The sequence below is a fragment of the Carlito syrichta genome, unplaced genomic scaffold (assembly GCF_000164805.1).
Source record: "Carlito syrichta isolate Samal-C Ts95f unplaced genomic scaffold, Tarsius_syrichta-2.0.1 Scaffold302248, whole genome shotgun sequence".
Taxonomy (NCBI): Eukaryota; Metazoa; Chordata; class Mammalia; order Primates; family Tarsiidae; genus Carlito; species Carlito syrichta.
Window position 1 is genome coordinate 16,313 of NW_007246344.1, and position 16,760 is coordinate 33,072.

At 40.1% G+C, this 16,760-nt stretch overlaps 1 protein-coding gene and 1 pseudogene across 1 annotated transcript; one reads left to right on the plus strand and one right to left on the minus strand.

The window, feature by feature from the left end:
* The first annotated feature begins 5,443 nt into the window (after window positions 1–5,443).
* DEFB125 (defensin beta 125) lies at window positions 5,444–9,499 on the plus strand. The gene is made up of 2 exons (XM_008056143.1): window positions 5,444–5,501; window positions 9,132–9,499. Exons 1-2 carry the CDS (start codon window positions 5,444–5,446, stop codon window positions 9,497–9,499), a joined length of 426 nt encoding a protein of 141 aa, XP_008054334.1.
* A 1,866-nt stretch (window positions 9,500–11,365) lies between these two features.
* Window positions 11,366–11,756, minus strand: LOC110595473 (annotated as a pseudogene).
* Between the last annotated feature and the right edge of the window lie 5,004 nt (window positions 11,757–16,760).

Consider the following 16,760-nt stretch of genomic DNA (forward strand, 5'->3'; position numbering starts at 1 on the left):
CCTCAGCCTCCCAAAGGCGCGGGATTACAGGCTGAGCCACAGAGCCCGGCCTGAGCTGATTTTTTATGTATGGTGTAACATAAGGGTCCAATTTTATTATTTTCATGTGAAATGCCAGTTTTTCCAGAACCACTTATTGAAGAGACTATCTTTTCCCCACCGTGTCCACTTGGGGCCCTTGTCAAAAATTAGTTGACCATGTATGTTTATATTTATTTTGGGGGTCTTTATTCTGTTCCATTGGTATATGTTACTGTGTGTATGCCATTACTGTACTATTTTGATTATTACAGATTTTTAAACCAGAAAATGTGATGCCACAAACTGTTTTTATTTCTCAGTGTTGCTTTGGCTATTTGGTGCCGTTTGGAGGTTCCAGACATATTTTGGGATCTTTTTTTTTCTATTTCTGTGAAGAATGTCTTTGGAAGTTTGATAGGACTTGCATTGAATCTGTACATTGCTTTGGGTAGTATGGATATATATATATTTTTTGGTTCTTTTGTTTTATTTTAAAATGTTTACACCTAAATTCTTGTTTAACATGGTCATTTTTCCAGTGGACTGTTTTATTTATTTTTATTTTTATTTTTTCATAATCAATATTTTTTATTATGGTTTTGTGGGGTACAGTTAAGGGTTAGGTGCACAATTACGTTTCATTCAGGCACCCTGTTGATAAGAGGTGTTTCCCCATCCCCAGACAGATATTTCACATATTTCAACTTGTCCTCTTTGTGCTTCTGCCATTGCCCAGAGGAGGATATTCCTAGGCCACCCTATTGCCACCAGAGGAAGGACAACAGAATGTGAAGCAAAACGACAAAGTCCAGCTTGGACTCAGTAACTCATTGAGGCATGAGTATGTCAGTCAACTAGTAACCATATGAATAAATGCTCAACTGAAAGAGAGGTATCACAAGCAACACAAAAACATCAGAAATAATTGCTTATTGTTATATGACACTGAATTTTGCAGTGGTTTGTTACATAGGAAAAGTTTGCTGATAAAGGGGGCTCCAATTTGCAGTGAAGTAATATTCTTGACAAGTCACACACACACACGTGTACACACATGCATACTCTCCTTTTGCTACTCCACTTTCATGGAAGAAGATATTCAATGCTGCCTGAGTTGTTCAACTTAATGAGGACTTTTGTATTTCACATTCCCTTGCTGCTGTAACTTTATCAGTTGTGTCAGAAAGATATCTCCACTTCTAACCTCCACCTCTACTTTTGGAGCTATAGATTCTACAAAGCCAGGATAATATAGATAGGACAGAGAATAGTTACTCAAGCTCACAAAACAATTAATAAGTTTAATTTTGTTAATGCCTCAGAACATTGTGTTTATCAATAATATGATATTTCAAGTGCAGTAAGAACATTTTTATAGTATTATATCTTTGCCAATCATGTTCTTATTCAATTTTCCTTATTATTATAATTCATCATTCCAATAGCCAACAGTTATAGGCATGGCCTTGATGTGTGTAGTGTGGTGATATAATATATGTAATCTTTGCATGGGTATAACTCCTTGATTTACTGCATATTCATTGTGTATTGTGAGTTACTTAGTAGCTTAGTTAAGTAACTTAGCTCTTCAGCATTCTTATTTTTAAGTTGGGATTTAAAAAAACAGTTCACAATTTGGGGTTTATCGGAAAGGATTGAATGAGATAAAGAATATCAACAACTTAGCACATAGTAAGTGCTTAAAACTGGTGTCAATAACAGGAAATTTTTTAATATATCATTTAGATAATATATAAATGTGCTTATCTAAGTCACTATTAATAAGAACATTTAAGGTTCTAGTTGTATCTAGGTGTTCTGGAAAGTTTTGGTGTTGGATTGCATAAAACTGTACTTCAGGGATTCATGTAGCATCACAGGAGGGAAAAGGTAAGGAATATATGTACTTGTTTGCCTATCTATACCCTAAACACAAAGGTACTCTAAGGCAACCTAGAAAAATGATAACATGAAGTGCCTCCAGATTCTCTTTTGGAAAATACTAAAATCAAGTTTTCATAGTGCTGAAAGCATAATTCACCAACAGAGAAAGGAAGAAAGAAAATTTTTCCTAAGACGGACTCAGATTCAGAGACCACTCCAATTATCAGACTCCAGATAGCTTGTGGTCAAACATTCAGTAAAATTAACTACTTAATGGTCTTCCTGGAGGGCAGGTGAGTGTTATAGAGAAGATGAAACTATAATCATGCTTTGTAAAGTTACCTCCACAACACATGCACAACATTAACTGGTATGATTTCTTCTCAGAACATTGTGGTAATTTATGGGCAGTCTTTGCTGTTATCATAACTTCTTTCTTTTTTTACCCCCTTGTCTGGGCAGATGATTTTCTCCACTGGAGTGAACAAATCTTGCTTCATGCTCTTTCACTGTGCAACCTTGGGCAAATTGCTTTACTCCGGGGCAAGCCATTGTCCATTTTGAGGATTGAATGTGCTCGTTTGTAAAAATAAGTAGTTAGTATTAGGTTGTCTCTCTGGCTATGACTCATGCAAACAACACGGATCACATTATTTGCACCTCAATTTCCCCATCTGTAAAAGAGAGGCTGTGCCTAGGTCATAGATTATAAAGATACTGACTTTCCTGGAAAGGAATCTGAAGTTATGCTCAGCCTCCATAAGGAGTTCTGTGATTAAACCGGGTTGCCTGTCTTGGTCACACAAGTGGGCAGATTAATCATGTATGCTGTGTATTTGTTGGCTGCTGTACATTTGATATCCAATCTGAGATTATCTAGAAGATTCTTTTTAGAGTACTGTTGGTAAGATATATTTATATGCTTATATAACTCAGGACAAAAGCAATGCTTTCATTTAACATTTAGTGTGTGCCTCTGATCTGATTAGAGCACACAGAGATATATAGATAATATAGGCTAGTGGAGAGTGATAAGATTTCAAAATTTCAATTAAAATACAGAAAGTTCACATAGGAAAAAAATGCAGTGATTGTAAATAGATGCAAACTGTACAGTCATGAAATCTACTTTATAACCGAATCTAATTTTCTTGGCCCTGAGGCTCTATTTTCATTGATTTTTCAATCAGAGTCAGTCAATTCCATGGATTTTTCGGGGATTTTTCATTACTAAGAATCACTAATAATTATATTCTTAATGACGCAGAATCTAACAAAAACCACAGAGACCTTCTCTCTCCTTGTCCTTAGGTCACCTTACCTCACTTCAACTACTGTGTCCTGACTCATCCATCAATGACAAGGCAAAGAATGTATGCACTAAAAAATCAGATGCACAAAAATGGAGAATCCACCTCTGATTTGACTGAGCTAGTCCAAGGAAAAAAAGACTCTGTGACTGTTGTCCTTGAAAACCATTGCCATGGAATTGGTGATAGTCACAATTAGGTGATGCTTCCATGGTGCATGAGTACTCACATGCTACCATGCATCTTTCTGACACCTTTTTATGATATTTGACTTTGACACTCTTTTTGTGATCTCTGACTTTGGCAGTTCACCTTGAATCTCTCAATTGCGTGGTCACTTTTCTCATCTCTCATCTCATTCCATGGAAAAGTCTTAATAAAGGTCCTAGTTTTCTCTTATATAGATTCTACCTTTTCAACTCACTTCTCCAACTTTGCCAACCATATCCCAAACAGAAGAGAACATTAGAGATTCCTTGTACTTCAAGAACAAAGGAAGACAGCCAACAGATGCATGAAAAAATGCTCAGCCTCACTAATCACCAGATAAATGCAAATCAAAACTACATTGAGATACCATCTAACTCCAGAAAGAATAACGATCATTAATAAATGAAATAACAATAGATGCTGGTGAGGATGCAGAAAAAAGGGAGTGCTTCTACACTGTTGGTGGGAGTGCAAGCTAGTTCAACCTCTATGGAAAACAGTGTGGCGATTTCTAAAAGAACTAGAAATTGACCTTCCATACCACTCCGCAACCCCCCTTCTGGGAATATACCCAGAGGAACTCAAATCATTCTACAAAAAAGTTACTTGCACACTCATGTTTATTGCAGCACTATTCACAATAGCAAGAAAACATGGAACCAACCAAGCTGCGCTTCGAAAGTGGACTGGATTTAAAAATGTGGTACATATACATGATGGAATATTACATAGCCATAAAGGACAAAATTGTGGACTTTGCAGCAATTTGGATGGAGTTAGAGTCTATCATACTCAGTGATCTATCATAGTAACAAAGAACTGAATACCACATGTTCTTACTCATAAGTGGGTCCTGAACATTAATCATAATACTACAAGACAGGACTCTGCAGTAGCAGGGCACTGCTGGGGTGGGGGTAGGGGGTCACATAATATCACTAAGCATACCTAATCCTAAACCAGAGGAAGTGAGGACCAGTGGGAGACCCAAACTTCACCTGCACATAGACCACTTTTGGACCTAATCCTGACTTGTACGCCACATGTTTAAAATAAAATAACGAGAAAAACAAAACAAAATTCAGCAATGCTACAAATGTATGAGGGGGTGTACCTCATCATCTGCCAAAATTTAAGCCCCAGAGTTTAAAAAATTATTTTTTTTCTTTCCTTAGTATCCAGTGGTATTAAACCCATGTGGAAGAAATGCAGCTCAGCAAACTCCTCCAGGAGATACAATGCTGATCCCTCTTGCTGGGAAATTCCATGAATGCCTCATGTATTTTTCTCCTTTGGCAGGGCACAAAGTTTTATATTGGACAACATTTTACATTGGATCCCTCTTTCTCTCAAAGAACTGACTCATCTCCCTCAATATTTTGTTTTTTCTTATATATAGATATGAATGGGGAGGGGAAGCGTTGATGAAAAAGTAGAGTGGAAAGAGCATCAATAAGACCTGTTTTCCTATTTTAACTGTTTTTACTCCAAATCCCTTCTGTCTTACAATCAATGGAGTCTTAGAAATTACCCAATAAAAAGTGTCTTTCTTGTTTCACAGGGATTTATATTGGAACAATCACTGAGAAGAAAAGGCGACTGCTCTCCTGCATATCATATGCTATTGATCCGCCTCAAGTGGTATCTTTTCAAACCATTCTTCTTTCATTGGGTATATACAAGGTGCTGTATACAAGCAGAGGAAGAAATTGACCCCATCTAGAGTTAAAGAAGACTTCTTTCGGGAGTTGTTTCTTTCCATCAGACTTTACAGTTCTGTGGGATTATAGCTTATCTCGGCTTTGATTTCCTTTAATAATTTCTAGAACCAGGCATTATTGTGTCATGCAGACTCCATGCTGCAAATTAATGGTCTAGTGATCTGGATGGCATGGCATTCTTCCCCTCTCTGGTTCATCACCCATGATAGACCAGTAAAGATGATCAGTCAGAGAATTCTAGCTGTGCAGAGTTTTCTGTAGTCCTCAGAGCATAGAGCTTCCTCTCTCCCAGAAGCCATGAATCTTCTACTGCTGACCTTCATTATCTGTGGGTTACTAACTCAGGCGACCAAAGGTAATGGAACCCTATAAAGTGGGGATAACAGAGCTGGGATGAGTCATTTCCCCCTCCCCCAGTATCTTGAGGGGAAAGAGAGTCTATAGGATAAGCCTTGGGCCAGCAAAGTAAGCAGAGATGCCCTTATTTTGGCAGCTCTGTGCCCCACCCTCTGAGAATCTTTCTGTTAGGGACATCTAGCAAGCTGGGGTATCCTCTGAGACATTTCTCCAAAGACAAAAATTTCCTCAATGCTCTGAGCTGCCCTCTCTGGATCTCCATATAACTACCCAATGTTAGTTCAGCCTCATTTCACTAGTATTTTAATTTTTTAATTGTTGTACCTATTTCATTGTTGTAACTTATTAATTCTTTCTACCATCTTGAAATCTTCTTTGCCCTAAAAGTATCTTCAAATGGAGACCTTAGTTTTCATGTTCTTAGATATGGTTAACAAGTCCTTTGAAATTTGTAGATTCTGTAGAGCTATCATATGGAAGAGACAACATGAAAGTTTGAGATGGAAGTGAGGATAAGTGGAGTGAAGACAGTGTGGAAAGACCAGGGACTAAAGAGGAGCTTCTAATTTTAGGTGAATACGAAGAGCTTGCTCCCACTTTTTAATAGTACTGCTTTTTAAAATTATTTTTTATTAAAAAAATAATACTTGGAATGTATTTGCATATCAGGGGATTGATAAGTTTATATGGGTTTAAGGAAACGAAAAGTATTATCTTATCCAAGAATACCAGTTTTTCAGGCTTTCCCTTTAGAATCAATGATAACAATTTCCTGTATATCCTAGCAGTTTACACGTGTGTGTGTGTGTGTGTGTGTGTGTGTGTGTGTGTACCTTTTAGATTTTTTTTCTTTTTTTTTTTGAGTTGGAGTCTCACTCTATCGCCCACACTGGAGTGCAGTGGCCGCTCCCGGCCACCGCAGCCTCGACCTGCTGGGCTCCGGCGATCCTTCTGCCTCAGCCTTCCAAGTAGCCAGAATTACAGGCATGCACTACCACGCCCGGCTGATTTTCTTATTTATTGTAGAGATGAGGTCTCGCTGCCCAGGCAGGTCTCGAACCCGCGGACTCAGGCAATCCACTCACCTCAGCCTCCCAAAGGCGCGGGATTACAGGCTGAGCCACCGAGCCCAGCTGATTTTTTTCTTTTAACAAATATTTATTGAGGGCCTAGGGGCAGGCTGTGGGGGATGAAACCTTGAGACAAGAAAGAAAAGCTTCTGCTTTCATGGAGCTTGCATTCTAATTGGGGGCTGAGATTGATCAGGTAGAGACAGATAAATAAGCCAATAAATATAAAACAATTAGATAGTAAAAAATTATTTTCAATGAATAAAAATAGGTTGATATGATAGTGTTTGGCTGGATATCCTCACCAAGGAGAACACATTTAAACTGAGACCTGAATTAAAAGAGGAAGCCACCATGCAAAGGGTGGAGGTGTGTGCAAAAGTACTCAGGGAAGAGAAGGCAAGAGCTTGATATGTGATGTGCGAGAACCTTAAAAAGACCTGTGCAGTTGAAGTGAGCAAGGCAAAAGTGGTAGGAGCTCAGGTCCTCAAAGTAGGAGGAGACCAGGTAATGATGAGCTTTACATACCAAGTAAAGAGCTTGGTTTTTATTTTGCATGCAATGAGAACCTAATCAAGTGTTGTGAGCAGAGGATTAGCAAGATCTTATTTACATTTTTGAAATGATTATTTGTTGCTGTATGGAGAATGTTTCCTGTAGGGGATGAGAGTGGAAGCAGGAAGATCAGTCAGGAGGCTAAGGCGGAGGTCCAGGCAACAATGACTAAGGTGGAGGAGGCTTGTGCAGGAGGAAAGAAGTGGTAGATTCCAAATAGAATTCAGAGATAGAGTTGATAGAAGCTCACTGATGGATTGGAGATAGAGAGGAAAAGAAAGGACTCAAGGACAATTCCTAGACTGTTTTACCTGAACAACTATGTAGAATTGGAACAATTCATGGAAATGGGGCAGGCTGGGGGAGAAGAAAAAGAATTTGAAATCAGTTTTAGCCACACTGAGCTCAGGAAGCCTGGTAGGCATCCAAGCGGAGCTAGCAGTTAAGCCATTGGATGGATGAGCCTTGAGTTCTGGGGAGAGGCCAGGACTGGATATGTTGCTTTGAGAGTCAAGGACATGTAGATGGAATTTAAAGCCATAAAATTAAGTAAGATCATCATGGAAACATGAATGGCAAGAAGCAGAAGATGATCAGGACAAGGCAACTTCTAGAGGAGAGTTCAAGGACACAGAGGAGTCTGAGAAAAAGCAACCAGTGGGGTTACTGGAGAACCAGGAGACGGTGTGACATCCCAAACTCTTTCAAGACATTTTGCTGCAAAGGGTAGCATAGAAATAGAGTGGTGGCTAAAAAGGAATGTTATGGTCAACCAAAAGAGTAGTTTTAGATACTAGAGCATGTTTGACTGCTGTTGTGAAAGATCAAGGAGAAGGGAGAAATGAATGGTGCAAAGAGAGACGGGATTTTTTTTTTTAGTGAGTATAAAGACCTCAAGAGGGAGGAAAAGATCTTTTTGTGTGTGTGATGTAAAATGCACTTTTTACTGAGTTTGAAAAGGTTTAAAGAGTTTTAAAAATACGGAGTTGAAGAATTGCTATTAGTGCCAATATTTCTTAAAATCAACTTATTGTGCACTGTTTTTTAAACATCTATTTCAATGTTTGAAGCCTCCTCAAATTTAAAGATAGAGAACTGGTTCACAAGTAGGATGACCAACCTTCTTGGTTTACCTAAGAATGGCTTAGTTTTTTTTTTCTTTTTTTTAAATTTTAAAGATGTGGGGCACAATTCAGGATTAGGTATACAAATGTTCATTATGCAGGTACCCTTGTTGATGAGGTGTGCCCCCACTTTCCCAGGCAGATTCCCACTACTGCCAATCCCACTTCCCTGGCTCCCTCCCGGCAGTTTTAGATTTTTTAAAATACAGTTGTAAACAAACCATGTGAGTTATTCTGCAATGTACTAGTGATCTTAGAGACATCTTACTAGTACATAAACCTAGTTCATTTATATTTAATTGATACATAAAACTTTGAAGGAGAATCTCTTCACTTTATTTAATTGCACATTACACTTCAGGTTTGTCAGATTTCCTCAAGCCCCTTAAATACACTAAGCAGTTGCCTCAACACTGAGACTGATCATTTACCGCTCCTTTCCTGAATCTTTCTGTCAGTCTTTTCTTCCTGTGTACCTTGTTAGCTCATTTTCATCCTTCTTATCTGGGCTTAAATATCAGCTTTAAGTATGCCTCCATTCTCTCTCTCTCTCTCTCTCTCTCTCTCTCTCTCTCTCTCTCTCTCTCTCTCTGCGTGTGTGTGTGGGGGGGTGTCTCTCCCTTTCTCTCTCTCCCCAGCCCCTTTCTTTCTCTCTGTTTTTTCCCTCCCTCCCTTTCCTCCACCCAACTTCTTTGATGGTGCATGTCACAATTTTAATATACACTTTTTGTTCTCTTGTTTGTCTTCCTCGGTGGCTTTTAGTATTTGTCATCATTTTAATCTAGATGGCAGTGGAATAGTTGCAAGTTTTGGAACGAATGAAAAGTTGTTATGTTGATGCTGGAGTTAAAATTTTGACCTACATTTTATTCCTTGCAGCTAGCTTTGGACCCCAGAAATGCTGGAAGAATAATGTAGGATACTGCAGAAGACGATGCTTAGATACTGAAAGGTACATACGTCTTTGTAGGAACAAGTTATCATGCTGCATTTCCATAATATGGTCGTATGAACACCTTCGAAGGCCAGAACCTCCCATGATCCACATAGATGATATAACATTTGATTACACAGATTGGGAAACTTTTACTGGTACCTCAATAACTAGGTTTCCAGATGCAATAACATTTGAAGACCATACATTTAGAGGAAACACTATTACCAAGGCCACTGCTTCTGAGACTTCCACTGAGAAAATTCCCGAGTCCAAGCCACCACCTTCTCAGATATCTCTTGTTGACAGTTAATTGACATTTACTTCTGCATATGGGACAACTAGACATACTGCTGGAAGTGATATCCAGGGAGCTGATTCTACATATCCAAATTTCACCAGGACAGTTCTACCAGAGATTGGATGACCGCAGGGATGAACATAATCACAAGATAACAGTCAAGACAAGTATCTTACAATTAGACACACATAGAGAGAAGTGTACAAAAGATACAAGGATTTAATCAGGCTTAAATTCTTTGTTTTCTTCTGATGCGTTAAAATATATGAACGAATTTTTGTCTCAGGTGAACTTGTGTGTGTCTATGTGTTTTTCCACGCCATCCCCGCCACCAAAAAAACCGGAAGACCACCGTTTGGAGCTGTCTATTATGACTGAGAAAATAATTTTTATTTCAGTAATGCCTGGCCCACTATTATCATATATAGGAGAACATGTAAAAAGAAAAGTTCCAAATACTCCCACCCTCTGCCTTTTATTGTAAGTTATGACACAAATATCTTTCTTTATCATGACATACAACTTTGTTTAAAGCTCTAGCTGGTAGCTTACCCAGTTAGAGTTAAAAACTAGTTCATTCATCCAGCGCAAGCACTGATCTAACTAGATAGAGATAAAAATGGGACTTGCCTTGAGAACACAGTGTATTAAATTAAAAATTGTGTCCTAAATTCTACTTACCTTTCCAATGTTCTCTCCAAATAGATGTCCAACTTTCAACCATGGTGGCCTCACAGCATACCTTTTCAGGTCTCCATTTTTCCCATGAATGCTAGTTGTGTGTAGTGTATCTATGTGTTGGGTGCCTGTATGCATGTGAGTGCTATTTGTATGGCAACAGATGGGTCAGTGATTTTTCTCTCTGGCTGCAGAGAAACATTTATTAAATATAAGATTAATTAGTTTTTAATAAGTTGAGCTAAGGCTAGGGTGCTACTGAGAGCCACAATATTGTATGCCTGGATGTCTCAGAATCAATAAGGTATTAATTGTTGCTTATAGCATTCCAGCAAATAACTTTGTTTAATGGGTTATATACACATATGGCTAAGCATAGTGGGGTATCTAATCCCAGTTTGGCTTTTAGCTATTGTGTTTTTAAAGCATTAAAGTCACTTTCGTAGATTATTTTTAATTCAGCTGCAGCTTTTTCTGACTTAAAGTTTAGCTTTATTGGGAATAAGAATCTTAAGCACGTTTTATGCTTAAGCATACAAAACATTATTTTGTTAATTTGGGCTAATCATGGTAACTGGCATGAAATTTACCAACCTTAGGAAAAACTAATATAACTTAGTCAAACTTTTACTGCTTTATTTTTATCACTGCTGTTTCTTATGAGCAAGATGTCATGAGTTACTGTTACAGTTGCTTGATGTCTGCTCTTTTTACTCTTGGGTGATCTAGAGGGCATTCTCATTGGAGTGTGGACATTTGCATGTTTACTAGAAATCAATTTTTTAAAAAGCCAAAAACTTGTACATTTATGGGATTGTATGAACTCAATTAGGCATTTTCAGTGCCTTGCTTTAGTGTATTAAGCTACATTAACTTAAACTTGGAAAAATTTTTATGCTAACCAGAAGTGCTATGTTAGTTTGGGGGCAATATTTAGTAAATAAATAGAATGAAAAAAATTTAGCCTAGAAAGCCTAAATTTTGTTTAAAACTTGTTAACTTTTTAAAATGCTTTTCATTGAGAGTTTGGCTAAAGTTTGATTCTAGCTGAAGTTACAATTGGGTATAGGAGAATAGATTACATAGGGCCTGGCTATAAATAGTAGGAGTAGGCATGAATTTCTTGTTTGGGGAATTTGTCAAGGATAAATATATTTTTTTTCCACTGAGGTTTTTTACTTTTATATATGCATTACATCACTAGAAAAAGAATCCCAGGATTTTCCCTCCTATGTGTTTCCTTCTTGCTTCTTCGTGGTCCATGATGCCAGCTGGGGTTGTCAGTACAATGAAACCAAACTGGTGGAATGGAAGCAGATTATTCTGCCACTTTTCTAGATCTTTGAGTTGCACATCAAATCTGGGGCTATCATGTCACACTTGTTTAACCTGCCTGTGAGGTTCACAACAATTTTTCCAGCTCTGTAATCATCAATGATTTTAAATTGCCAATGTAACCATGCTTCATCATCACAGTTAGAAACTGGATGATAACTTTGGAGCACAGCCTGATAAGAACCTGGCATTTGCCTCTCTTTTCAGCATTGCTGATGCTCTTGAGAGCATCAGCTAGGACATTCATGTGTGCCATGGTGGCATGGAAGGATGATGAAAAGAGCAGGATAAATATTTTTATCTCAATATTATATTATCCTGAGGTAGGGGACAAAGGGGTTTGCAGATCTAATTATATACATGTATAGACGGAGAACGTACATGCATGGATGGACAAATGCCTATTTGTGTTTTGGTTTTATTTATGTCTGTTAAGCATGAATAAAATAGCAACTTAAGGTTGATATGTGGCTACATAATAGTTAAAGACCAGCTACAATGGAATTGACTGGGCTTAGGCCTTTTTCTGGCCATGGTAAGTCACAGCAACCCTACTACAAATTAAATACCTGTAATTCTTTTCGTGTGGTCCATGCCAAGTTGCCAGTGATCCTGGTTGCAGTTTGACTATTGACTTTTCAGTAGACCTCATATTCTAATAGGCCTTAGACCTCTAACTAGGGTGGCTAATATCCAGATTTGCCTGGGGCTGAGAAACTTCCCAGAACACAGCAATTAGAGAACTGAAAATCAAGAAAGTCCAGAGCACACTGGGACAAGATGACCACTCTCTCCTCAATGTACTTCTGTCTGAAAAGCTCTATTTCCCATTCTTTTTATGACTTCACCTCATCACATAGGTCATATAAGAACTCCTCACAGAGTCACCCTTCAATCATAAAGACCTCCATAGACCACCAGTCTGCTCAGTCTAGAGTGCCCTTTTTCCTTATCTTGGCATCAACTGTCATCTCCTGAAACACATTCCTTGACCTTGCACGTCACTCTCCACTCTGCTTTGTGTTGTTTTCATCCTGTCACGTAAACCCTTTGAAATTATTTTGCGAGTACCATATGTTCTCACTCATAAGTGAAACTTGAACAATTATAATACCATAAGAAAGGAATGGCAGTAGTGGGAAACTGTCAGGGGAGGAAGGTGGGATTGGCAGTTGAGGGAACCTGCTGGGGAGGGAAGGGCACACCTCATCAACAAGGGTACCTGCATAATCAACGTTTGTATACCTAACCCTGAATTGTATCCCACATATTTATAATAAAAAAAAGAAAGAAATTATTTTGGAGGAGACTGGGCAAGATGGCAATGGGACTGGTCAGAGTGTCAGAGTCTCTGCAAAAGCTAGTGTCTGTAAAGACTATGTGGGTGGGTGTGTGCCAGTGAGTGAGTGAAAGCCTGTCTGAGGGGAGACTCGGGTTCATACACCTGAGGCTCTCCTCCAGAGGTGACTGCAACCACCACTGCCCTGAGATTGGAGTCCCCAGTGTGCAGGATAGTCTGTCACTCTTGGGGGTCTCTTGAGAAGAGACAGCAGAAAACAGCTGCTCCACCACCTGACACCTGGCCCATGCCATCACCTATGGCAGCAGACCAGGCACTAGCAGCAGGAACATGGAGAAGGCAGGTTGAAGAAATCTGGAACTGAGCCTCACTGTCAATGAGAACATGCTGGCCAGTGCCATCTTCTCTGTCCTGGGACCAGGCAGAGACCTGCATTGCCCCTCCAAGCTCTGACCAACCTCCAACCTGAGAGCTAGAGGCTATCCCCCCACTCCTCTGCGATCAATCATCAGACTCAGAGAGACAGACATCTATCTCTCCTCCATGCTGGGACAGACACAGAAACTGATCTGAGTAAGACACTTGACACAGCAGCAGCAGCAGACAAGGTGGGTGAGTCCAGATCTGATTCATCCTCCTCCCACAGCAGTCCAGGGGGCATCTGACCCACCCTGAGAGCAACCCTATCAACCTGTGCTGAGAGCAAAGGGGATGGGCTGGAGACTGTTGCCACTCTTTAATGTGGTGGCAGCCAAAAGCGGTAGCAGCCAAAAATAGTGACAGTGCTTGGAAAAGGAAACAGAGGTTCCAGATATGGCCATAGAGCAAGTGTTTGTTTTTTATTTGTTTTTTGGGTTTGTTGCTGTTGTTGTTGTTTATTTTCTTCTTTCTTTCTGTTTTTGCTTACATTTTCGTATTTGCTTTGTTTCTGTTACTTTAATGTTGTTTTTTAGATTTTCTGTTTGTGTATGGGTGTTCTCGAGGGTGAGTACATCAACGGGGTTTTTTTGTTTGTTTATATGATTGCTTGCATGATTTTTTGTTTGTTTTTTCTGTCTTTGTTTATTTCTTTGTTCATTCATTAGTTGGTGTGCCTGTCTGTTTTCCTTCCTCTCATTTTTCACATTTCTTTCATCTTTCTCCTTCCTTTTTCCATTATTCTCCTTTTTCTTATTTTATTGTGCTTTCATGGGGCAAACATACAACCCCATCTCATGGACAGATTGTAAGGCAGTGGAAAGTGGGTTCCAGGAGGCCCACACCTGTCGGCAGACAATGGAACCTGCAGATCGCTTCTGGACCACAGCTGCTCCCTTAATCAAATCTCAATACTGCAAAAAGCATAGCCCTCCACTCCCAGTAAAGCTTTAAAATTGAACAAATTCAGAGGATCTACATAAGGAAGAATCGGAGATTAAGCAAATAGAAGTAAAAGCTAGCCCCCATCACTGAACAACAGAGTTAAAGAAGAAGGAAAATAAGTGGAGGGGGAATGAAAACAACAACAGAAGAATGTGGGTCTCATACAGACCCCTGGGAAGACAATAATTAAGAATACAGACTTTGATCATACTCAGCGATCTATCACAGAAACAAAGAACAGAGCACCATATGTGCTCACTCAAAAGTGAACATTGAACAATTATCATAATACTACAAGAAAGGAATTAGGAGTAGTAGAAAACTGCCAGGGGAGGGAGGCGGGATTGGCAGTTGAGGGAAACTGCTAGGGGAGGGAAAGGTACCTGCACAATCAATGTTTGCATACCTAACTCTGAATTGTACCCCACATCTTTAAACTAAAAAGAATACAGACTTTGGAACTCAAATAATGAAGAGCCCTCAGAATGACTGGTCTCAAACCACAAACCCAGATATCAGGATATTAACAGAGAATAAATAGAAATGAGGAGAGACAAAAGGAAAGAATGAAGGAGTTGATAACTGAGATCACAGCAATAAAAAATACAGTGAATGAAATACAAAACTGACAAGCATGGAAAGTAGAATTAACCAAACAGAAGAAAGAATCTCAAAGCTTGAGGACCAAAATATGGAGCTAACCCAAACTGTTAAAAATATGGAAAAAGAGCTGAGTATGGTAGCTCATGCCTATATTCCCAGCACTTTGGGAGGCCAAGGTGAAAGGATTGCCTAAGTCCACAGGTTTGAGACCAGTCTGGGAAACGTGGCAAGACCTCATCTCCACGATAATTTTTTAAAAACAATTAGCGGGATGTGGTGGCGCCTGTCTGTAGTTCCAGCTACTTGGATGTTTGAAACAGAAGGATTGCCTGAGCCCAGCAGGTCGAGGCTGCAGTGGCCATGAGTGTGCCACTGCACTCCAGTCTAGGCAACAGAGTTGAGACTCTGACTAAAAAAAAGAAAAGAAAAGAATAGAAAAGAAGCTTGTAAAGACAGAACAGGAGTTCCAGTAAGATGGCGATGGCATAGGTGGATTTGTGAGATTTTCCGAACATAAGTTCCCAAAAAGACTTACTTTTCTTCCCCCCACCCCGCCGCCGACCGCCATCTGCACTGGTAGGAGGTCTGGGGAACTTCGGTTCCATGCAGGGCTGGATATTGTGGCCCCCAGCTGATGCTACTCCACTATAAGTTACTCCTGCCATGCGGGAGTCTCGGGTCTTGGCTCCCTCCCTGGCTACATTGTCTCACCCAGCACCCAGCACCAAGTGGCTGGTCACCCAGGGAAGCTCTGGGCACCTGCCCCTCAGAAATACTGGTCCCATTTCTGGCTGAAGTGCCCTGTGAGGGACCCAGGGCCAATCTTGCCGCCCACCACTGCCCTTTGGAGCTTTGGAGCTCTGGAGCTCTGGGCCTATTCTGGTTAAGGCACTCAGTGCATGATGAGGTGCTGATTGGAAGTTCTCAGCTCCAGAGAAGGGAACTCCCGACCCCCTCCTCCACCCCAGTGTGCCAGTGGCACCCTGGATCCAGCACCCAGCTGTGCAGCTGATCCCCGGTGCCTCCCACTCCAGCACAGTCTATCACAGTGGAAAACACAGGGACACAGATGAGCAGAGAGAAAAGATGAGCAGAGCGAAAGTGAAACTGGCACCTCAGCCATTCTCCAGGCAGAGATTTTCATTGTCCCGCCCACCTATCAATAGCCTCCACCTCAGTTCCTAAGGTTACACTGCTAAACAGGAGACAAAGCCCCTTCCCTGCTGAATCAGACAAAGGCAATGTTGCAGACCTCTCAGGTAGCAGGCTAAAAAAAAAAAACCCAAGCTGCCAGTAAATCTAGCTGCCTGCAAGGAAAACAAAGGTGAGAGGCTGGAGATCAAAGCTCAAGAGTCACTCAGGAAAGAGTCCAGAGCTACTCTGATCTCTTATTTTGACATTTGATTTTATCATTTTGACCGTTTGTTTTGTCACTTTTGTTCGCTTTCTGACTTACACTATCTGTTTCATGATTTTATTGGTCTCTCTCTGTGTAGCTACCAGTATCCTTTAGGGAATTTGGCTCACGTGTTTTTTTCACTTCTCTCCAGGCTTGTGTCTCTTTTTCACCTGTTAGTTGGTATGTACGTCTGTTTTCTCTCTCACTCTCCTCTCTTTCTGACTTCCTATTGACCCCCCCTTCTTCCATTATTTTCCTCTTTTGTACCTACTTCTGATCCAAAGACCAAAAGGCATACTGCTGCACAGACAGATTGTAAGGCAGTGGGAAATAGTTTCCAGTGTGCTAATACACCTGTGGGTGGATGCTGGAATCAGCATATAGATTCTGAATCACAGGGACCCCCTCAATTAAACCTCAAAACCGCAATAAGTACAGCCCACACTCCAACCTCAAAAGTGAACAAAGTCAGAGGACCCTCATAAGGAAGAACAGTAAATTGCACAAGTGAAACAAAAGGAACCCCACCAACCCTGAAAAACAGAATTAAAGAAGGGGAGGGAAAGGGGGAGAGAGAGAAAAATCTACACAAATGC

Coding starts and splice junctions, on each gene's coding strand:
- DEFB125 (XM_008056143.1), top strand. CDS start 5,444: ATGAATCTTCTACTGCTGACCTTCATTATCTGTGGGTTACTAACTCAG. Junction 5,502..9,131: donor ACTAACTCAGGCGACCAAAG/GTAATGGAACCC, acceptor TATTCCTTGCAG/CTAGCTTTGGACCCCAGAAA.